At 44.8% G+C, this 23,537-nt stretch overlaps 1 protein-coding gene across 1 annotated transcript; it reads right to left on the reverse strand.

Moving 5' to 3' along the window:
* Positions 1–7,814: 7,814 nt before the first annotated feature.
* On the reverse strand, positions 7,815–9,906 carry LOC135373358 (uncharacterized protein K02A2.6-like). The gene is made up of 3 exons (XM_064606572.1): positions 9,805–9,906; positions 8,983–9,597; positions 7,815–8,849 (listed from the first exon to the last, which is right to left on the reverse strand). The coding sequence occupies exons 1-3, from the start codon at positions 9,904–9,906 to the stop codon at positions 7,815–7,817; spliced, it is 1,752 nt and encodes a 583-aa protein (XP_064462642.1).
* Positions 9,907–23,537: the final 13,631 nt, after the last annotated feature.

The raw sequence follows: 23,537 nt of genomic DNA on the forward strand, positions 1-23,537 counted from the left end.
TAGGAAGCAAGCGAGCTGGTGAAGATGATGCATAATGTAAAAACCCCGAGACCAGGGAACACGAAGGGACAGACACAACAGGTAGTCTCAAACACAGCTGTCTGCCCGCACAACTGCGATTTCATCAAAGGGCCCAAAGTTTTGTTTAAACTTGACTCCGTCCCGTTTAGATGTAGCTGCTTGCATTTATAAGGTTTCGTCTGTCATAACTGATACCTTCTTATCCTCGTCTTTCATTACTCAGGCAGTACACCACATTTCGAACACTCTGGGTTCGAACAACCGTCCCGTAAACCGTAATCTCTCTCCTACGCTGTTCTACCTCGAAATGTTTTTGGATCTAAGGGGTCGGCAGCTGTTGGAAACGTTTTGAAACCGTATAACCATGCTTTGGACAAGATCAAGAAGTCGATTTGTTCTATTATTCTGGACAATGACCTGACTGCCCTATGTAACTGTATACGCTCTGCTTCTCGTGGAACTTTCGCTGTAAAGTTCTTGCTCAAGGATCACAAGGTGGACATGCCGCTCGGAATCGTAATCAATGAGAATCAAACCTGGCAAAAAATTGTTTCGACCTTTTTGCAAAATGGTTTTCCTCTATTTTTGTCCCTAGCGGTTTAACTTTGAAAAATTCTGAACAACTTATTTCGGATTTACTATTGTTTCATGGTAAGAAATGCTTTGCTTTTTCCTTAGACATCAAGGATCTATACTATTCACTGCAAGAGAATGTGTTGCTGATCAGAGTACGCAGATTTCTTGAAGATAACTTGGTGCGCTTTCAATCGAAAGTTGGTATATCTGTGACTGAATTTTTGCGCTTACTATAACTTTATCTGGAGATCAACTCCCATAAGTATTGACGGGCATCTGTACACCAAAAAAACTGGTATTTGTATTGGCTCGAGCATCGCGCCTGTTCTTTCCGAGATTTACCTACGTGTAATTGACAACGCTATATTATCCTTTATATCCTCTCTGTCTTCAAATGATGTCGTTGTAAAAAGGATTGTAGATGATCTGGTTTTCATTTCCACCAATGAGAGTGTTATTGATCAGTGTCAAAATGTAGTTGTGCCCGCGGCACCAGAGCTTGTGTTTACCAGTGAGTTCCCCACTGTTGGCGTGCTTCAGTTTTTTGATATCAGGATCTTGTTACAACCCGCTCTTTGTTGGTCTTACGGCAAATCTCAAGCTAAACCCATTTTGCACGCTTGTAGTTGTCATTCTAAAACTGTAAAACGGGGTTTGATCACAGGTATCCTATCAAATGCCGTAAAAAATCTTGCTCTCATCATATCATACCCTCTGTGGAAAGTCAACTTCTCCGTTTGAATGATATTTTTTTTTAATAATTGGGTGTTTACGTCGCGAGACAACTGAGATCATGAGCGACGCCACAGCGGTCGGTCTGTGGATTGCTTTTGCCCACCTGAGGGTTCTTTAACGTGCGATGAAAGCTCATCACACGGCACCCCGTATTTAACGTCCCTCGCGGAAGACGGCGTGTCTAAGCAACTTGTACCCTGCCACCAAGTTGCTGGCGTCCTCGGCCGGGTTCGAACCCGCCATCTCTGGAGCAGAAGGCGAACTCCGTTTGAATGATGCTGGTTACCCCCATCACGTGTTACTTGGTGCTTTAACTGTTTTGTTAAACACCTTGCTTCCTGGTTCGCCTGAAACTAAGCCCTCTGTCCCCAAACGGGTGGTTTTACCTTACTTTCCCAAAGCATCTCACAACTTGTTAGCCGTTGCGACGAAGTTTCAAGTCAACCTCGTTTTCAAGAACAACTTCCGTCTTGACCAACTCACGCCTTTCACGAAACCTGAAGTTTTTTGCAAGAATCACCGGAATAAATTTGCCCCTCGGTTCTTCAAACGTTGTTTACCAGATCCCCTTAGCTTGTGGTTTCTGTTATATTAGCCAGACAAAACGTTGCTTAAATGATCGTTTGGGGAGCATTCATTAAAAGTAAAAAACAAAGCTTCAAACACTGAAATTGCAAAACATTTGGAAGAATGCTCAGATTGCTTCCCTCCATGGGAGGAAACAATTGTCAAGGCTTCGGAAGTGAAAACTCACAGAAGGCTTGTGAGAGAGACCCTTTTTATAACTTCTTCTGAGAACTGTGTCAGCAAACCATCCGTAATCCTTGGTCCGGCCTTGAACAGACTCCTCGTTCCCCCGAAATGACCTCCTATTTTGTCCTCAACTGGTTGTTTCCTTCCCTTCTGTTTGTGTATATTTCTTGTATGTGAGGTAAAATTTTCAGCTGTGTTTCAGACTTCGTGTTGTGTCTGTCCCTTCGTGCTCCCTAGTCTGAGGGTTTTTTCATTATGCATCATCTTCACCAGCTCGCTTGCTTCCTAGCCATTTTTTCATTGCTTTATTCTAGCTGCTTAGCTCGCTAGCACAAGAGCGGTAGTTCTTAGACAGAACTAAGGTAAAAGACAGCTCCGACTGGGAGCTCACAAGCTTTTATACACAGCGGTGAACATTGTAGAAAACACACACAAGTGGAGAGAAGGAAATACAGAAGCCTCTCCAAGGTCGTCGGTTGGTCCTTGAGATTGATGCGAGCGAAGGAGCAGATGCTTTCCAGAAGGATCGCTTGCCATGTAGCGCGACGTGTCGCGGGTCCCAGCCCGTCGTTCGGCGGCTCGTTGCCTGTTGTTGTTGTTGCGTGTGGTCGCCCCAAAGACGATACGTGCCAATGTGTGTGCAATTTGCTAATAAATGGTGTATGTCCACGTCTAACCACTGATACCTAGTGTGCAAACACCCACCCCACCACATATTTTTTTTGAGCCTGACATTGTGCACTGTGCGGGTGTTCAGAGGTTCCTATCATTACACCTGAGAATAATCATCATGACCTATGACTAAAGAGTGCACTATTCGCACAAGCGACCTTGGAGCTCTGGGAGGGCCAGGCCCCCTTTGCCCTCCTCTCGGTATGCCCATGCCCTTGGCTAACTATACTAGGTAGTCATCAAAAATAAGGCTGTAAGAATGTGACCTTCTGTACCATTTTTCTGCCACCATTATATGGGTAATAGTGCTTGCAAGATTACATCAGAAATATTTTTACAGAGAAGTACTACTCCTATCCAAAGGAAAACTTTCTGTAAGCCTATGTTCCACTATTTCTGTCATATGCACTTTACTAAATGACATGTACTTTCACTGCTGTTCTTAATTATGTCAATGGGTGAAGTACCATGCCTGACGAAGTGATTTCACAGAATTGTGATGCATGATGTGCTGTTTGCAGCAGGAATATTAAAGGCAGGGCTATTCAAGCTGTTGAAAGTAATGATGATTACGATGGTTTAGCATTTAGGTGTGCAAGGACAATGGAAGCCAAATTGTTCACAATGCCAGCTTGCAAATGCACCCGCTTGCAAGTGATGGGAAAGGGTCTTATTCCTGGCACATTGTTTGAGAGGACGCTGTCATATGGGGGATGCTGCCGCTTCCTCGCACACTCATTCGCCTTGTACTTTACTGATTCTGTCATTTACTCATTTACCTGTATGGTGTATAGATAAATGTACATGCTTTGTACTCTGCAAAATAGCCATTCTGTGTGCGTAATGTGGAGACAGTACATATGTGTTCCCAAAGTTGGTGAAACGTTTATGGTCGTTTCTGTGCATGACTCGTTGTAAATGCTACCAAAAGCTAGCGGCTTGCGGGGGTCTACTTGTGTGCATCAGGGCGGCTGGTTTAAGTCAATAATTGTACATGTGTGCTGGCTGTAACACTGGATGAACACCACTGAAGTAGCAAAAATTACAATCAAGGGACATTGCACGCCAACCATCATATGTACAGTGTAATAATATTATTCTGTGTAATAATATATCCTGACAAGAGTGCGGAACAACTCTAACATCTGTGCGTGTCATCTGATAACGTTTAAGCTGTGCATATTTTTTACAATGCATTGGAATACAAAAGAAGTTCATGCTTTGAGAAAGAGGAAAGAAAGAGGGTAATGTCAAAATGTTCCGGAGTAACATTACACATAACAGAGGCCAAAATATCAGAAAAAAGAACTCCTCTTTCAACTACACCAAATAAAAGCTACCCCACCTTTGGTAATAAACAACTCACTGAACAATGGAATGTTAGTTGAAGTAGTTCTGCGAAAATCTTAGCTTTATTTTTCTTCTAAATCAGTCACTTATTCAACATTTCTTTAAATCTCCCTGAAGAGAACATTTGAGAAAGTCGTTCGTTTTATCATCTTATCACTTATATTTTCTGTTCACTTGTTTAAATATAACGCAGGCCAAACGATTTTCCTATGCAGGAGAGAGTGTGCATTAATGAGTCAGAATATCAGAAGCAAATATAACCATGACCACACGATACAATGAAAATCACACATAGAAGAAACGTATGGTTACAGATAAAGTAGCAGATCCAGTAGGCGGGCTGGTAGACTAGATCCATGATGAAGAAAGCATGAGCTTGTGCACAACACTCATCATCCAGATACATGAACTGGTTGTTGAGTGATGTTGCGCCAAAGCTCAGGCTCAGACCTCACATGCACCTGCATGCACCTGCACATGCATCACACGGTCCTCGTGTATGTTAGGTCTTGCTTGTTGAGCGTAATTGTGCTTCAGCTCAGGACCTGATTCTCACAGAAAGGTACCCCAGAAGAAAACTTAAACGAAGACACCTTAGACCTCCTATTCGTCACATATTATACTGAGATTGCTCTCTAACGTACTGTGATAAATCTTTCCCATATTTTACATGCCTATATGTAAGTCCTGTACTTGGCAACCTACTTTAAAAGGCCATAACACCATATAGGCGTAAATATGAAATCCGTCGGAACGACTAGCATAGTATTACTGATGAAAGTATATGTAAGGCTTGCCTTACAAGATATTTGGTGCCTGTAGTTAAGGAGAACCTAATTTATATTTAAGTTAAATAAATTGAATAAAGTTGAATTTGAATGTTAAGTTGAATAAATTATTTATTCTGATTCGTTTCATTCTGGATTCTGATTTATTGCAAGGGCATTAGCGCAGCCTTTTATTTTAGCAATGTTGAGATATCGCATAGAGTATCTAGTGCGATATGTGAGGAGTATACAGATTAGGGTGCAGTGAGTTTTGTACTCACTTCGCCCTAATGTGAAGTAGTTCATTCTTCGCAAGAGACAATCATCCTGAAAAAATGAATCTTCGTGAGTTAAACAGAGCAACCCATTCAGTGCATGATGATTACTAGAAGAAGTCAGGTACATTGTGTGTAGACATGCAGGTATCTGCACACAGAGGCACACGGGGGTTGTCTCAACGTATCACAGTGCAAGCACTCACTTTCCAAGGTCACCGCCTTCCTTCACATTAAAAATGGCATACGGCAACACACAAACACCACATTCACCACCATAAACCGCCGCATGTGTGGGACAGAGTCTTGGAACAAGTTGTTTCTTGTCTTGTCTATTTCACACATCGTGACAAAGCCCTTGCACACAAGTCATTGTGAACACTGCACTACGCTTGTAAACATGTAAGACACATTGCTGGGCTTCTGCAACTTCTGCACTTCTGCATATGAGGCGTGCGGCCTTAGAAACACAGCAAGCGAAGATGTGCTGTTACGCGTTGCAAGTTTGTGACACACTGCAAAGAACATCAAACCATAACACCACATCAGTAATCTATGCATGTGAGAGTCCGATGCAGAATAACGGCCACTTTTCTACCAATTTTCTTTTTGTTTGTATTGCCTACCGTGATGAAGCGCTTGCACACAAGTTGCGGACACCGACACGGTACTGTTGTGTCCGCTCAGCCAGACATCCCATTCCAGAATCCTTTATTGATAGCGATTCTCATGGTGCTTCCTACACTCGCGCGCTATGGTCTCTGCGCGACACCACAGGTACCTGGCTCGAACATGTATAAGACACGATGCTGGAATGCCCCAGCGATCGAGAGATGCACCACCTTCATTGTTGCAGTTGATAGCACAGGCCGCACAACAAACGATGGCCACTGCAGTTATATACGCAGCCACAACGGAATACCGAACGCTAACCACAGTACAACGATCACGTTCACCAGAATCGCCAGAATACCTTCTGCTACCTCCTCAACATGGTAAACGCTAGCGGTAGCTGACGTCTCTCACCCTATTATTGGCGCAGATTTCCTGACCTATTTCCACCTCCTAGTGGATATGTGTCGTCGAAAGCTCATCGACTCATCCACGAGCCTCACCATCTCGGGCATTCGATCTTCCTTCCCATCATTACAAATCGCCTTCTACCAGGACGCCAGCCACCCCTTCCTCGCCATATTGAAGGGCTTTCCTGAACTCACTCGTCCACCTGACTGGTCCCAGCCGGTAAAGCATAATGTGGTCCAACACATTGAAACCAAGCGTCCCCCGGTCTTCACACGCCCACGCCGTCTTCCTCCAGAGAAACGCAAGATAGCGCGTGAAGAGTTCACCCACATGCTGGAAATGGGAAGAATCCGCCCATCTTCCAGCAGTTGGGCATCCGCGCTGCAAATGGTGCCGAAGAAGACCGTGGAGCGTAATGAAAGGAGCACTAGCAGGAGCGCTTCTGTCCAGGTAGAGGTGGGGGCAGCTTCCAGGGCGGTCTTTAGACTGCGATGCAGCCGCTCTACCATGCCGTTCGCAGCGGGGTGATAGGCGGTGGTTCTGGTCTTGCGTCCGCCGAGCAGGACGGCCTGTTCTTAAAAGAGCTTGGACTGGAACTGGCGTCCTCTGTCCGTCGTAATAGTAGAGGGAGCGCCAAATCGGGCGACCCAGTTCTCTACGAAAGCGGCGGCCACTGTAGGAGCGGAAATATCTGTCATGGGCGAGGCTTCTGGCCATCGGGAAAATCTGTCGATCATCGTCAGCAAGTACCGGAATCCCCGAGATGGAGGCAGGGGGCCGACGATGTCGAGGTGGACATGAGCAAAGCGGGTATCTGGTTCAAGAAATCTTCCGGGTGGAGTAGTGGAATGACTACTTGAATCCGAACAGAAGACTTTGGACCGTTGGCACGGAACGCAGGAGCGAACCCAGTGCGTGATGTCGCTACGCATTCCAGGCCATACGTAGCGGGCGGCGACATGCTGCTGTGGGGCCCGGATGCCAGGGTGTGCAGTGGAGTGAAGGTGGTCGAACATTTGACGGCGTACGGACTGGGGTAAGAATGGACGAGGAGTGCCGGATGACATATCGCAGCACAACGTGCTGCGGGAGCCGGGGATGAGCACGTCTTCTAGGCGAAGGCCGGTGGAAGGAGACGTGCGGAAGGAGTCTATTTCCTCGTCGGTAGACTGAAGTTCGGCCAGTCGTTCCGGGGAGACCGCTGAGGAGGAGATGGCTGAAATGTCTACGCGACTCAGGGCGTCTGCGACGGGATTGAGGTGGCCGGAGACGTGGCGAATATCTCTTGAAAACTTCGGCACAGACGCGAGATGACGCTGCTCACGTGACGCACCCGATAATTAGCACCCGAGGACGGGAACGCATAAACCAGCGGCTTATGGTCCGTGTAGGTCGAAAAGGTCCGGCCCTCGAGAAAGGCGACAGCAGTTGAGGAGGCGTCGACCTTTAAGGATGTTGGGGCACCTGGTCTTGGGTGGGGAATTAAGGTAGCTTGGGCCAGCGCTTCTTTGATCTTGCAAAACGTTGCCGAGGCTTCTGCTGTCCAGAGCAGAGATTTGGAAGGATTGCTCTTGGGAGACAAAGAGCTCGAGCGGGCGCAGGATCTCGGCACAATGAGGGATGAAACGCCGATAAAAGTTGGTTAATCCCAAGAAGGTGCGGAGTTGGTGGTTGTTGCGAGGTTTCGGGAGGTCGGTGATGGCTCGGACTTAAGAAGGAAGGGGAGAAATGCCGGTGAAGAGATATGATGGCCTAGAAAATCCAAGGAGCAAACGCCGAATTCAGTCTTGTTGACGTTGATTATTATGCCGAAGTCGGAAAGGCGGGAGAAAAGCTGGCGCAGATCGGCGGCATGCTGCTCGGGTGATGGACTAGCCACGAATATGTCATCGATGTAAGCTAGTACATCCGGGAGGCCGCGAATAACAGAATCAATGAATCGCTGGAACGATTGGGAAGCGTTCCGGAGACCAAAGGGCATTCGAAGGAATTTGAATAACCCAAATGACGTCGTTATGGCGGTCTTTGGTATGTCCGCTTCGGCAACAGGTATTTGGTGGTACGCACGCACCAGGTCCAGCTTGGATAAGGTGGTAGCGCCGTGGAGGCTGGCAGTAAAATCGTGCACATGAGGGATGGGGTACTGGTCCGGGATTGTGACGAGGTTTAAGGCTCTATAATCTCCGCAAGGGCGCCAGTCGCCGGTCTTCTTCGGCACCACGTGCAGCGCGGATGCCCAACTGCTGGAAGATGGGCGGATTATTCCCATTTCCAGCATGTGGGTGAACTCTTCACGCGCGATATTGAGTTTCTCTGGAGGAAGACGGCGTGGGTGTGTGAAGACCGGGTGACCCTTGGTTACAATGTGGTGGACCACATTATACTTTACCGGCTGGCACCAGTCAGGCGGACGAGTGAGTTCAGGAAAGTCTTTCAATATGGCGAGTAAGGGGTTGCTGGCGTCCTGGTAGAAGGCGATTTGTAATGATGGGAAGGAAGATCGAATGCCCGAGATGGTGAGGCTCGTGGATGAGTCGATGAGCTTTCGACGACGCATATCCACTAGGACGTGGAAATAGGTCAGAAAATCTGCGCCAATAATTGGCTGAGAGACGTCAGCTACCAGGAAGATCCACTGGAAGGCTCGTCGGAGGCCGAGATTGAGCGTCAGCGACCGCTAGGCATAAACCGGGATTTTCGATCCGTTCATGGCTGTGAGGGAGTAGAGAGGTTGTTGCCGCCTGTCGCAGCGGCTCGCGGGGATCACGCTCACCTCAGCCCCAGTATCAATTAAATAACGGTGAGCTGACGCTTGTTCGCGGACGTAGAATAGGCGACCAGGAGAAATGCTTGGACCATTGGTCGCCATCAATGATCCGCTGGTTGGTTTCCCTGGTGCCATGAGCAAGGAAGGAGGCAATGGTGTGCCTCGGCACCGAATCGACGATGGTACCAGCAAATGGAGGGGCTCTGGTCTCTGGTGGCTGACCGGGAACGGGAACGTCTGGACTGTGGTTAGCTCGACCCTGACGTCGCCGGCTGGAATCGCGTCGTGATGTAGAAGGCGCATGGGAGGCGGTTATGAGCGACGCAAGAGTACGTAACTCGTGGCAGAGGTCCTCGATGGTGGTTTGTGGGTGCGAGCGCGATTGCGACGGCGCGGGTTCCGAAGCAGGCTGGTGGGAGGACACCGCGGACAATGTTGGGCTTGCAACTTCGACAACGGCGTCGGCAAGCGTTGCCAGCTGGTCGAGGGACATGTCTGCCGCAGTGGCTAGGACCATTTCCACGTTTTGTGGAAGCCTCTGGAGAAAACGTTCACGAAGAATGGTGTCATCCAGGGAAGCAGAATTGTCGCCCAGCAATTGCCGCATACGCCGTAGCAACTGAGAGGGGCGGCCAAGCTCCTCTTGTGAGAGCAGTTGCTGCAGACGGGAACGGCTGGAAGACGTTCTCTACAGAAGGGCCTGCTTGAGTTGATCGAAAGGTGTAGTGGGGGATGGATTCGTCAGGATGTCATAGACTTCGTCTGCCGCAGATGGGGTAAGGGCTGACATCACATGATAAAATTTGGTAAGTTGGGAAGTTGTGCCGGCAAGGTGGAATTGAGCTTCGGCCTGTAAGAACCATACCGAAGGATTGCGGTCGAAGAACGGTGGTAGCTTCACGGCGACAGCGGCCAATGAAGGCGGCGGTGAAGGGGCCGGAGCAGATTGACGGTCGCCGAGTGACATGGCGGGGCACGGGCCGAATTTCCAGAAAGGAACTCTCCGGGTCACCAAATGTTGGACTCAAGCAAGAGACAACCGGTTGGTTTGCTGGCAGGAGCCCAACTGATTTTATTCTACGCGGGTTATGCCCGCGCGTGAAACTGGATGACGATGGTGGCAGCGCTGGGGCTGCTACAACATGAAGGAGAGCTTGGAGTAGCCGCCCGTCAAGGTTTCGCAGTGCAGCATAGGTGATTTTATCGGGTCCCGAGGACGTCGGCGTTCACAAGCATCGACGCCGCCTTGAGCTCGATTAGTGTGAAGTCGCGGTCTATAACTTCGGGTTGACGGGGCCAGTCTCAAACTCCGGTTACAGTTTCCTAATTTACACCCCAAGATGGGACCATATACTCAACGATCATGACATTGTATCTTTAACCGTATTCAATGTCAATATAGGTTTCATTTGTAACTATGTTACACCCTTTTTAATATAACCTGATGATGGTGGTGAGGTAAGAGAAAAAGATGGGGATATGAGTTGCGACAGAGTCGGACTGGCCACGCCAGGACGCCTACAAGCGTCGAAAATAAATGCAAACAGATGTACATACGGTGAACGGGTTAACGTGCAAAATGTAGGACAAATGTCTCAGAACGAGTGAAGGTAGTATGACAGAAGTAACATAACGGGAAAGGGGGGGGGCAATCAAGCAAACACTTATGTAGTCATATCGCGCACGTACATCACGCTTTTCAACTTGAATCTTTATAATCTATAATGTCGGCATTGAGGTTGTTGGTAGTGGGCCACAACCAAGGGGGCGAATTTCCCCATTTATCATCATCAGTGTATTTGTTGTTGTTGTATAATGTAACGCTAACAGAGCTCTTAGGTCGCTGAATCAGTGGACAAAATTACCCGTATTCACCAACCGACTTAAAATATCTGTTTAGTGACGTCGGGTTTAAATCGATCACGTGATCTCTCCGGTTCTGAAGCGCTTTCCAAAGGGTTGACCATAACGCATGCGCATTATTCACATTGTCACGATATGGTTGAGGGAAGAGAGGGAAAGTAGCAGACGACAGGAAACATTCCAAAAGGATGAGGAGGCTTTCGTTTTTCTTTTTTTTTCTGTTTTAGTTTTGTTTGTTTTGCGTCTAAGAGAAGTTAGCGAGAGAAAATCCAGATGGTGCTCTACCAGGTGACTGGGGGCTGGGAGTCTGTTACCCGTGTTGGTTAAGTTTGGGGGTTTGGGGTTAGGGCGTAGGTTTCTATGTTTGTGTTTTGTAATGGAAAGCTCAGAGACGTATGGTCGCAACAAAGGTGTTTCGCGGCGGCGTTTACCACGTTGAGGAGGTAGCAGAACGTATTCTGGCGATTCTGGTGGACGTGATCGTTGTACTTTGGTTAGCGTTCGGTGTTCCGTTGTGGCTGCTGTAACTGCAGTGTTCATCGAGGAAGGGAGTTGCCTCAGGACAGAAGCCGCCGATATTTCGAACAGAGACTGTTCCTCTTCTGGGCACCGTCCTCATCATTGGCGTGGTATTTAAAGGGTTAGGTGTGACGTGTTTAAAGGTTCATGCGAATTGTGGGTCAACAGCCCGGAGTTCTACACCGAATATGAATATTTGAATATTTACTCATGTAAGTATGTAAGTGGCTGAAAGACTAGATATTACAGGTGTAATCTTTTATAAGCCAGAGAATGGGTAAGTTGTGGGAGTGCATTGCAGCACAACGCACTTCGTGTTTGTAACGTGTGTAGTACAGTATATACTCAGACGCCTCAGACAGTGATCAGTTGAGAGGGTTTGATTCACTGTGGCTCGGATGAAAATCTGGGCGACTTCAATAATGTTCGTTATGCTTCGTTGTTTTCGGTGGATGTATCACGTTGGGTGTACCCTGTTACCCACTCTTAATAATAAAACTTTTGAAATCCACGCTAAGAAATCCACCCTTCAAATTCCAATCCTTTCAAATTCACACTGTCCAAATAAATCACAATGGGTCTATGCAGTCCAGTGTTAAGCATGGTTTTACGTGAGAAAATCAGTGTTTAAGAAGGTCACACTCCAGAATAACGAGCCTTTATGCAATTCTGTGTGGTATTCAGCATGTATCTCTCAATTATACATTAATTTAATTAAGTTAGAGGCGTAAATAACTACGCGTATGAATACTAGGAAAACAACGCTTCAGAGGTTCGGCCGTTCGGCTACTATTGGGGACGAGGTTATTAGAGAAAATGGAGTAACGACGGAGCTGTATGGTGTTGCGTGATGTGCTGCATGAAAAGGATAATCACTGCAAGCTCTAATAAAGCATATGATTCTTCTGCCGATTTCGTCAGGTATTTTTCAGACGTGTAACGACTTGGTGTGCTAACACGCGCGTGTAACTTATGAAGGAATTCATTGGTGAAGTGACATTGATGCAGTCGTAGCTGTTTTGGACAGGCAATCTGGTAGCGAAAAATGCCCACGATAGGCAACATATAAAACGTACCGCAAAACTGCTGTGTCGACCATTTGTCACGACGGTAATCACGTACATCACGGTAAACATCATGGAAACGTCTCTTGCTTTCCTCGGCCTCGGCCTACGAAGAACCGCTAATGTTATGTTTGATAAGCGCCGCGAAAAGTGGTTTAGCAAGGTAAAACTGTGCCGGAAACGCCGTCACATGAGGGATGTGTTTAATTAAATCACAGTGAAAGATAGCAAAGGAATGTTACTGGTCATGTAGAAAGCAGATCTCGTTCACCAACATATCAATGGATTGTTTAAATAGTGTTCCTGTCAATGGACAACTGACGTTTTCGTCCCGTCTATACTGAGAAATGTTGGCCCAGAGCTTGGTTTCTGGATGCCACAAAACACTTCTCGCCAATGTGGTGCACTGTGACTCAATGGGGCATTTACAGCTCAGTGTCATTACCACATGAGGCAAGTTGGCTCTCTCAGGTGCTGTAGAAGATCCAGAGTATATTCTTTGTCATTGCCCACACTACTGAGCTTTCCAAACTGCCATTTTGAGATCTCAATAATCTGAACTCCTGCCCCTCTCTCTAAAATTTCTTGGCCTATAGCTAAATCGAGCCCACGAATGCCTGCTCTCGAAGCTCTTTTGGCAATTTTGGACTCCATGGGACATTATTTCCTTCCTCACACCACAAGCAGCTATGGGGTAGAGTACCGCCCCAGGCAATGAAACTCTCTGTCCATCTCAAAATAAGGTTGATGAACAGCATCTGCAACTTTTGTGAGGTGGTTTAAACCACTCTTATAACTACATGATACAGACAAAATACAGAAACCGACACTTCCTCAGGTAGGACCTAAGGAAGCGTGGACCTCCATGCGAAACCTTGTACAAATTAAACTTAAACAAAAATCTTCAGTGTCGGTTTCTGTATTTTGTTTATGCGATCTACAGGACTTGACTCCCCTCTTCGTATATCAACAACATGGTATGTGTAACTTAGGAATGCTGGTATGTGGGTGGAGTGACTAGTTTGCCACAGTACCACAAATAGGAACACAAATGGCTGATAAATCTGCTACAGAATCTGGGCCAAGACGATGAGCACTTGGAATCATCACGGTTTTCAATACCATGCAGAGGAAGATAGAGTAGAGTACCCTCAAATTCTGTACTACTTTTTCTGAATTACTTGTAATTATGCAGCAGCTACATAGGCAGCAGTTAAAATGCTACTCAGAATTGCCAAAACTTCATGCTAGCACTCAATTATTTTTACAAACTTTGGTTTGTGATGTGATGAATGTTTCGGTGACTTCCATAGGCCCGGTTTCACCAACTCTGGTTAACTGAACCAATATCAAGGGTTGCCAATCCTCGAACAGACACTTAACAGACACTTCTTTTTTTCCATCGGTGATGTGGTGAAGCAGATAGTTTAATGACCGTTCATCTTAGTTCAGATGCTGAAAAGGTTGGTGAAACTGGGTCATTATGTAGCCTTTGTGTTCTGGTGCTGTGCAATGGTTTTTCGAGGGATTCAAACTATAAAAAAGGGTAGTAATAAAAAAAATTCTTGGCATACCTACCTACCTACATATATGTCCTGGACAGCATGTAAGAAACTCAACAGAATAGAAATGTCATCATGACATTGGTAGACAGACTGATACCGAAACAAATCGGAAGGGGAGGGCTGGGTTCCACGAATGGGCACTTGTTCCCTGCCTCCTCTTGAAAGAAAAGTAGGACCGGAAGTTGCGTGCTCTGTCAAATACCACCATAATCCCCTCAAGACCGTGCCTTTTTGATGCGAACTCGTCCCCCCTAGCTTTGAGAGTAGCTCAACTGTACCAAATTGGTGGCACTGTTGAACAGTATGATGTCACTTGTTTTTATGATGGCCAGTGTGATGTCATTTGTGCCGTTTCTAAGGCACTTTGTACAAGGGTTTTGTATGCCAGCAGTGTACTGTCTGCGAAAGGTAGTTTCCGTGTCCACTTCAAGAAGACAATTTTTTTAAGAGGCTTAGAGGATGTGTAACTAATGTGTGATTCCCACTAAATATCAGAAGACAGCTGCACACTTAAATACCTGAAACCCTCAACTCAATTAATTGTAGGATCAAAATTACGTGGAAATATATTGAGGTTTGTCTCGTTCACAAAATACATCATTGCACACTCTGCAAAGTGCATCGGTAGTTGCCATGGCCTACATCAATCATAGATACTGCAAACCACTCATTGAGCATAGTCAGTCCGCGGTACACAAAGTGAAAAGCGTCATTGCCCATTGTGAACATGGCCATGCAACAGTGCTTGCGCCTCCGCATTTCTCACTAGTTTCTTTCATCACTTTGTTATGAGATAACTAACGCTTTGCCAATTCAACACTTGGAACTTTGGAACAACTTTGCAAAGCACATGTACTCGTATGCACTTCCTTTAATCGCTTCAGGAGTATTTCTTCCGTAACATATCTCAGCAAAGCAGTATGTCATGTAGGTAACACAATTTTGGCACAGTATTTGCTTGATATGTCCAACAAGCAGATATATCAAATCTTTGTGCCAAAATGGTGTGCCACGTGTCCGTGTAAAGACGAGTCGCTTAGATGGAATAGGTACAGCATCTTGATGTTGAATGCAAGAAGTTAATGTTTGACAACATATATGTCATGGGTTAAATAGAGCAGTATATCATACACATCAGAAGAATGCCAACACTTCAGCGCTTTACCTTTTCCTGTTATTCCAATGTTTACTCTCCCTTCTATTGGAATTATGTATTTCAGAATCATTTTTGTATTACTGAATTGTAATTTGGCAATCCTTTCACATGTCTTGTGATAGACAGGTTAGCAATGTAAGCAATGTTTATGTGCCTCTCACAACCTGCATCTTTATGCAAAAGTACTCCAAAAGCCGGGAGACGACATAACTAGACAAAAAAGTAGAGAACTCCAACTTAACATAACAAAATAACAAGGTTTACTCAGACGTTTCATCCGTCATGCGACAGACATAATCAGTGCCAAACTGAATGAGCGGTTGCACAACCGGTCATTATTTAAGGAGATGGGAGTATTGTTCGGAGTCGGGCCACGGTTTTTCTTAAAAACCGAGGGGTCACTGCGTATGTTCCGAGACTCTAGAAGCTTCCTGTGTCCCCATCTTTGTTCTCTCTTGTTATGTTAAGTTGGAGTTCTCTACTTTTTTGTCTGCATTTTTATGTCTGAGGGTGTTTTTGTGACAAGAGGGCAAGGGTGCCGGCAACGTGGCACATGTTCTCAAAAAAATGCAGAACGAAAGACACACACACAAAAAGAGTATAGCATAACACAGTCCCAATCATTTTGTCGTGTCCTTTTTGATGTGTCGTCTCTTCTACAGTTTTTTTTTTGTTTTTTCGTGTGTAGTTTCTGGATTTTAAGCCCAGGAGCAGTTGCTGTAGAGGATGCTGAGAACATGTGAAGCATACATTTTCTCATTCTCACATTATGCTGTAAGCAGTGTGAAATACAACCCAAAAGGAATTTAATGAGAGACAACTTGTCATCAAGATCAGTGTGGGAACATTGCAAAGGAAAAATAATTCTGAACCATAATGAATTTCTATCCTATTTAATGGTACAGTATCAGATGAAAGTAATCCAAATAATATTAAAGAAGTAACCGTGCAAATTATGAGTCAAACAGTGAAGCTGGCTGCAGTACACTACAATGTGTCACATGTAACAATATCAGTGTTTCCCAAACTGACACATAAACCATAGGGAGGCCGCAATAGTCAAAGCAGGGGTTACACCAGTTGGCGAAAAGAAAAAGCAGATGAAATGAACGCAATATGCGACAAAACCAAGGAAACTATCAAGCTACAACTGCAATATATTGAAGTTGTTTTTAAAAAATAGAAGTTAGTTCAGCGCACAGATATCAGCTGTCGAACACACAGCCATCCCGAAAACTATGCCCATCTTCGTTGATGCACCCACGAATCCACAGGAAGACCGCCGAGGCTTTCCCACTCGGATTAAGTATCTGTACCTTGAACTATGAACAGTTTGGTGTACACTCCAGAAAACGAGAACAGCTGATTGCCGATTTCATGGGCGCGGCCATGCGAGCCGACAAGGACAGTTCAACAGAGGAGCAATTTGAACGCGAATGTGGCGCTAGTGGTAGGCGCAACAATTGGCACTTCAAACGACGTAAAGTGACCAAAAATTAAGCAGCGAGGATGCGTGCTTGCTCATTTGTGATTATTTGGGCCTGTAATCCACATCACGGTTCAGAAAAGCTGCTAAAAATGCCGATGACTGGCACAAGAAAAACGAGTTTCCAATGTTTTTTGACCCGTTGCGGTTCAAGCGAATATATCTTTTTTGTGCTTCCTTCCTCTTTTTTTCTTTCTTGTTTTTCTTTTTCTTTTATTGTTTTTTACTGTTGTCGGTTCGTTCCGGAGCCTTAGCTTGGAAAGCTGCTCCTGTTTAGTTTCGGTATAAATCGGAATGTGGGGGCAGGGGGAACAGTCCACCGCTCCTCGAGTTTTCACAGTGCTGGCTCTGCCCCCCACCCCCCACCCTCGAATTTTCCCTCCGAGGACCTCTTTGAAAATGCCGTACTTCTCAATCTTTAACTCCATGTCCAGCAGTGCTCTCCTTTAGGTTAGGTTAGGTTGGGTTAGGTTAGGTTAGGGCTCGCTCCCCCTTGCCGACTTCCGAGTTAGTGCGAGCGAAGTATCTCGATAATGGAAAATCTGAAACGGTGCACTAAAAACAAATGTCACCTCTGGGGATAATAATTTGAAGCATATAGATGAAGGATTCATCTCATATCTAAACCGATTGCCAGCAATTCTGCTCTTTCTGTTTCTCGAAGAAAGAAAAAGAGCTTCACACACACACACAAAATACATCTTAGTGAATTATGCAAATTAGGATGCCAAAATACCTTGCAGATAAGGTTTTCCTCCACTCGCGCACGCGTACGTGCGAAACTAATGTACACATAGTCCTAGTTGTTTTATTTTAAAAAAATCTCCATTAAAATATGGCTACGACCACAAAGTATGCGTTTGTGGCACCCCGTTTATTTTGTGTGTGTGTGTGTTCCAGCTTGGGGGGGGACAAACTTTTATAAAAAAGTCACGAGAGCACGTCATTTTCACAGTTGAGTTCTACGAGCGCGTATCTTTTCCAAGAGAGACTGTAATGACTAATAAGGATGACTAATCAATTAAATTCATTAATTAACACTAAAAAGGACGTCTTGAACAAAAGCCAGATACCGATATCAGAGACTGTCCTAGTTAAAATCCACGTTTAAAAATTCTGAAACGCGTACGTGTATTAAAATATCAATCCCTGAATTCTGACATGCAAATGGCCAAAACCGAAACCGTGGCAACCACGTTTGGGGTGGTGGTCTTCACGGTACGGGATCTGTATGGGATACTTCTGTAGTCAACTGCGCTCGCAACTATTGTCTTGGCTCAGAAACCGTATGTTTCTGGAACGTAGAGAGGGAAAAAAAGGAATCACACAACAGGAATATACTTCAAGTACTCTTCTCCTTAGGGAAGCGAGGAAGCGAAAGATTTATTGACTCTACCTCTACGTTGCACTAGTGTCAGCGCGCTGAGCGGTTGAGCTGGAATTGGAATTAGAATTGGAAATGAATAAAAAAGAATGATAAATATTACTAGAAAGAAAAAGAATGAAAAAAGCGTTATCTGAGCTGATCGAACTCGGTTCACTCTGGAAATTGTTGCACCGACGACTGGCGCCACGCTCGAACTTACCTAAAATTGCTCCTCTGTTGAACGGTCCTTCTCGGCTCGCATGGCCGCTCGCATTGCCGCGCCCATGAAAGCAGCAATCAGCTGTTCTCGTTTCGTGGAGTGTGCACTAAACTGTTTGTAGTTCAAGCTACAGGTACTTAATACGAGTGGGAGAGCTTCGGCAGTCTTCCTGTGGATTCGTGGGTGCATCAACAAAGATGGGCATAGCCTTCGGGATGTCTGTGTGTGTCAGCCGGTGTCTTTCTCCGTCTGTTACGTCGCGAGACAACTGAGATCACTGTCTGTGCGCGCTCAGTAAGCTTGAAATCTGCCCTGATACATATACAGTAATATACACCTTCAATATACGCTGATACATATACGGTCAATAAATTGGGACTTGCTCCACGGCAATCTTTCCCGGAGTTCACAAGAGACACTGTTTGTGGATTTATGCCTTACATTTAATCTATCGCATGCCGTTCCACATCCTACCCGAATAACTCATGCCACGCAGTCAACCCTTGACTTGGTTTTAACCTCCCATCCTGAGCACATCACCTCTTTGCATGTCACTGATGGTCTCAGTGACCATTTTCTAAGATATCTCTTCAAGTAGTCCAAATGTTCATAAATTCAACGATAAAACCATATACGACTATGCTCAAGCTCACTTCAAAGCCATCCACGAGGGTCTTGAAGCTCTGTATGAAAATTCATTTCATGGCACCTTGCCTCACTCCATTGAGGATAACTGCTCCCTCTTTCGTGACAACATAAACTACCTTACCGAGTACAATGTTCCGAAGATAAGAGTGAAATCTTATGATCACAATCCTTGGTTCACGAAAAGTCTTAAAATCTTGCTAACCAAGAAAAAGCGCTTATTCAGGAAAGCAAAGCGTCTTGGCGACAACGTATCATGGGCTAAATTTCACTACTGTGAACGGGAATACAGGTGCTCGATCAAGGAAGCGAAACATAAGTTCTTTACCATCGACCTCCCGTCTCTCTTGACGAATAAACCAAAACAATTTTGGAAAATCTTATCTCCACCAAAATCCCACCGTATCAGTCTAACTGACACCCGCCGACAGCGACTGCGCCAACGCTTTCGCTTCCTTGTTTTCATCCGTTTTCAACACCGATAACGGGTACACCCAAACTCCATTATCAGTAATCGCCTTGTCACCTATGGTCCCCATTCATATCAGCACTCATGGTATTTGTAAAATCATTGAGTCACTTAAGCTGTCGTCGAGTGCTGGTCCGGTCTCTATTAACCCGAAGGTTCTATACAACACGAGATCTATTTCCAGCAAGATTCTATGTTGCATATTTACTCAGTCACTCCAAGATCCTGCCATACCGCAGGACTGGAAGATGGCGAAGATTGTCCCGATTCACAAATCAGGCAGCTTGCCACATCGTTAATAACTACCGCCCCATTTCACTCACATCTATAGTATGTAAAATTCTCGAACGCATACTCCAACGTAGTTAAGTACCTTGAAGAAAAATGCTTCTTCTATCACTTGCAGCACGGGTTTCGAAACCTCTTTTCATGTGAAACTCAAGTAGTCAGTTTTGTTCACGACATCTTTCTCCACGCGGACAATAATCATCAGACTGACGCCGCTTTCTTAGACTTTCGCAAGGCCTTCGATATGGTGTCGCACTCTAAGCTTCTATACAAACTCTATCTGCTTAACCTCGACCCGTATGTCGTCCATTGGGTAGCTCAATTTCTGACTAATCGTACGTTATTTGTTACTTGCAACAACCACCTATCCCCAGATGTACCTGTGCTTTCTGGTGTCCCTCAGGGTTCAGTCCTCGGCCCTCTCCTTTTCCTTATCTATATAAATGACCTTCCTTCAGGCATATCTTCCACGATTTGTCTCTTTGCTGACGACTGTGTAGTGTACAGGCAAATCCTCTCTCCTTCTGACCAACTAACCTTACAAAGCGACCTTTAACTAATCCGGCGTTGGTGCAATGACTGGCAAATGACTCTGAACATTGCACAGTGTCGCATTTTGTCGTTTTCGCAGGAGACCCGTCTATCCCCGTCAGTAAGAATCTGCTCGGGTTAATGTGATATCACTTAGAGTGTATACACTTTAAGTGATATCACATTAACCCGAGCAGATTCTTACAAATATCTTGGAATCCACCTTTCCTCCAACCTAACTTGGAACGAGCACATCAACCACATAATAACTAACGCTTCTCGCTCCCTAGGCTTTGTTAGACGCACCCTCAGGTTGGCGGGCTCCATCTTAAGCTCCTAACCTTCACGGCTCTTGTACGAAGCAAGCTGGAATATGGATCACCTATTTGGGACCCTCCCCAAAAGTATCTCTGCGACGCCCTAGAAGCCATCCAGAATCGGGCTGCCCGTTTCATTTCCAACGACTACAAATTCGATCCCTTGCAACCGCGTTAAAATCAAACCTTAATCTCGACTCACTCGAACATTGTCGCCGTCTTGCCAAGTTAGCTCTCTTCCATTGGTTCTTTTTCATCTTGCCACCGCACCAATCGCCCATCACCTGCCTGAGTGTCATTTTTCCTCGCATCCACCACACTAATAAGGTCACATGCTTTCATTGTAATACCAATGCATTATCCAGATCATTCTTTTGTTCAACTGCCATCGAATGGAACAACCTCCCATCACCTCTCGCAACTGTTGTCTACCATACACTATTTTGTAACACCCTCTCCCGTTCACTCCACCCACAAGACCACCACGCTTGTATGTCAGTTGCTATGAAATTTTTCACCTCCCCCTTATCATATTTGTTAATTATCTGTACTTATGTGAACGAACTCCCTGCTTCACGCTTTAATACTTGTTTTCATATAAGATTGTACTGTCGTCGTTTCTTTATTTTCCTGTTGACTTACTGCTAATTGTGTTGTTCTTTTCTGCTTGCTTGTTTGTTTCTATCAAGTTGCTGTAAATGTATCTTACGCTCCAGTTCCCACCCCCCATGTAATGTCCTCCGGACCCTTGGGGTTCTCGAAATAAATAAAGAAATATGAATGTTATACTAGTGCGTGCAAGTAGCGTCTGATGTAGGTCCACGGTCTCGTCATGATACTGCGGCACACTTGATTCAAAGCATTGCTGCGAGTTAGCTTGTTTCCCGACTAATTGTGTGCTGAACTGAACTTGCATTTTTGTAAAACAACTTCAATATAATGCAGTCGTAGAGAAATAGTTTCCTTGGTTTTGTGGCATATTGCCCTCACTTCATCTGCTTTTCTTGGGCCCCGTTTGGGCTATCGTGGCCTCAATGGGGGTCCTGACACACGGTTTGGGAAACACTGAGGCATACTGTATATTGTTACATGTTGTAGTGTACTGAAGCCAGCTTCACTGTTGTATTGTTTCTTCGCATGGTTACTTCTTCAACATTACCTGAATGAGGAATGCGGAGAATGAGGAAATGTATGCCTTGCATGTTCTGGATGTGCTCTATTTGCTGACCCCTGCTGTTGGGCTAAAATCCAGCAACTACACAAAAAGATTAACAAATGCAGAACAGGAGACAGAAACACGGACACAATGACATGATTGAGATCATGATATGCTGTCAATTTTTTTTCTGTGTCTCCGGTTCTACATCTTATGAACATGCGCCACATTGCCAGCACCCTTTCCCTCTTGCTACGAAGAGAGCCTCTCAGCAATAAAAATGCGGGTTGTCAAATGCACGTAAACAGTGGTTACATTTTTTTGGGGTCTTCACTCATCTAATGTTTATGCCAGAAAATGCTCTCCTAGTTCACATGGCATACTGAATATGAGTGTGCTCCACAGCCACAAACTACATTGTAAATTAGCACTTCAGTATGATTATCGGCACACATGAAATTACCCTTCATAAGTGCATCATGCAAGCTGATTGATTCTGATGCCAACTGCTCATGAGATAACGTGGGGTGGGGTGAAAGACACTGGAATCACATGTTGCGTCACTAGCAGTGCCGTACTCACTCAGCAGTGATTTTTCACTGAAGCCTGCAACTCAACGATGTAATTTACATCTTGATTGCAGAAAAAGTAAGCACATGTTTGTTATTACTTGGTATACAGTTGAAACTTGTTAATGTGATGACGGTCATTCTCGTTGATTTTGGCAATGAAACCATTTTAGGATAAAAAACACCTGTCAAGGTGTAAGCTATGAAAAGTAGTAAATTGCCTTTTTTCCTTTATATTTTCAGTGCTGACATACATCAGCTTGTGTAACTGTCAACCTGGGCTATTCCAGCCAAAACCAGCCAGATATATAGCTTGACTCTGTTAAATATCACTGAAAAAAATTGTGTGCATTTTTTAGATGATGCATATATCGAATGTAACTCATCATTTTGTTTCTTGAACAATGGGGGCACATTAAACTGTGCCGAAATATGAAGTTGTCCCTAACGAGCTTCCTTCTGACATCTACATATGCATCATTTGTGCGCTTTCCTTGCCTGGTGTTAGAGGGGAACCACGGCTCTGCCATCCCAAAGGGTATGTAGAAGGAGAATAAATCTGGTGACATGGTGAGAACTCGAGAAAGGAACACATTTGGAGTCAAGTTTACAATAAATTTCTGACACATTCGCATTCTTGAAGGAGCCCCAGATTATTTATGCTTGTAACTGATTGTTTGTGATTAGCTTCACATAAAAATATCAAGCTGATCTATATTCATTGTTTAACCATGTGTTTGAGAATAACAAGCACTTGCAAAAAATTACTGTTTTTTTCAGATAGTATATTCACATATAGGTCGTCTAAAAGAAATCTTCCCTTATTTGTATAACTAGTCCTCTCCTGCAACATATTGAAAATCTATAGGTTTATTTTTCTTTAAGAAAAATTTAAAAAAATTGTCACCATAATGTGCTGCAGCTTGTTCGTGAGTTGAGGCCATCTAGGAAGCAAAAAAAAAATAATTTGAGAACCTACAGGTGTATTTGCTCTTACGCAAGAAAAATGTTTCGTCAGCTCATTCATATCGCATCTGTATGACGCTATAGCACACTTTGAACAAATTCTGCATTCAACCGTTCTGCCCAGTTCTACAGATTAATTGCAGTCGCTGCTTCATAACAGCTTTGTCAACATTTATGATTTTTTTCACATACCTGAAGTCATCTGGAAAGTGAACAAATCTCATCATTTCAAGGGCATACCCTCTCCTATAGCATGTTCAGAATCTGCTGGCATGTGTTTTCTGTAGGTCTTATAGCATCAGCTGACCATATTGGCTCAGATCATGCCAGAATGCGACGTAACAGCTTTTGGAAACAATTTATTATGATCTCGTGTGCCCTTCAACCACAACAGAAAAAAAAAACAGTCTTTCTTTCA

Source organism: Ornithodoros turicata, unplaced genomic scaffold (genome assembly GCF_037126465.1).
Source record: "Ornithodoros turicata isolate Travis unplaced genomic scaffold, ASM3712646v1 Chromosome24, whole genome shotgun sequence".
NCBI lineage: Eukaryota > Metazoa > Arthropoda > Arachnida > Ixodida > Argasidae > Ornithodoros > Ornithodoros turicata.

What these genes read in the sequence shown, in the direction of transcription:
- LOC135373358 (XM_064606572.1), bottom strand. Translation starts at nt 9,906, where the DNA reads ATGTCACTCGGCGACCGTCAATCTGCTCCGGCCCCTTCACCGCCGCCT. An exon ending in TCTTCGACCGCAATCCTTCG is followed by an intron (nt 9,598 to 9,804) that starts GTATGGTTCTTA and finishes TCCCGTCTGCAG; the next exon opens with CAACTGCTCTCACAAGAGGA. An exon ending in TTCTACGTCCGCGAACAAGC is followed by an intron (nt 8,850 to 8,982) that starts GTCAGCTCACCG and finishes GTTTATGCCTAG; the next exon opens with CGGTCGCTGACGCTCAATCT.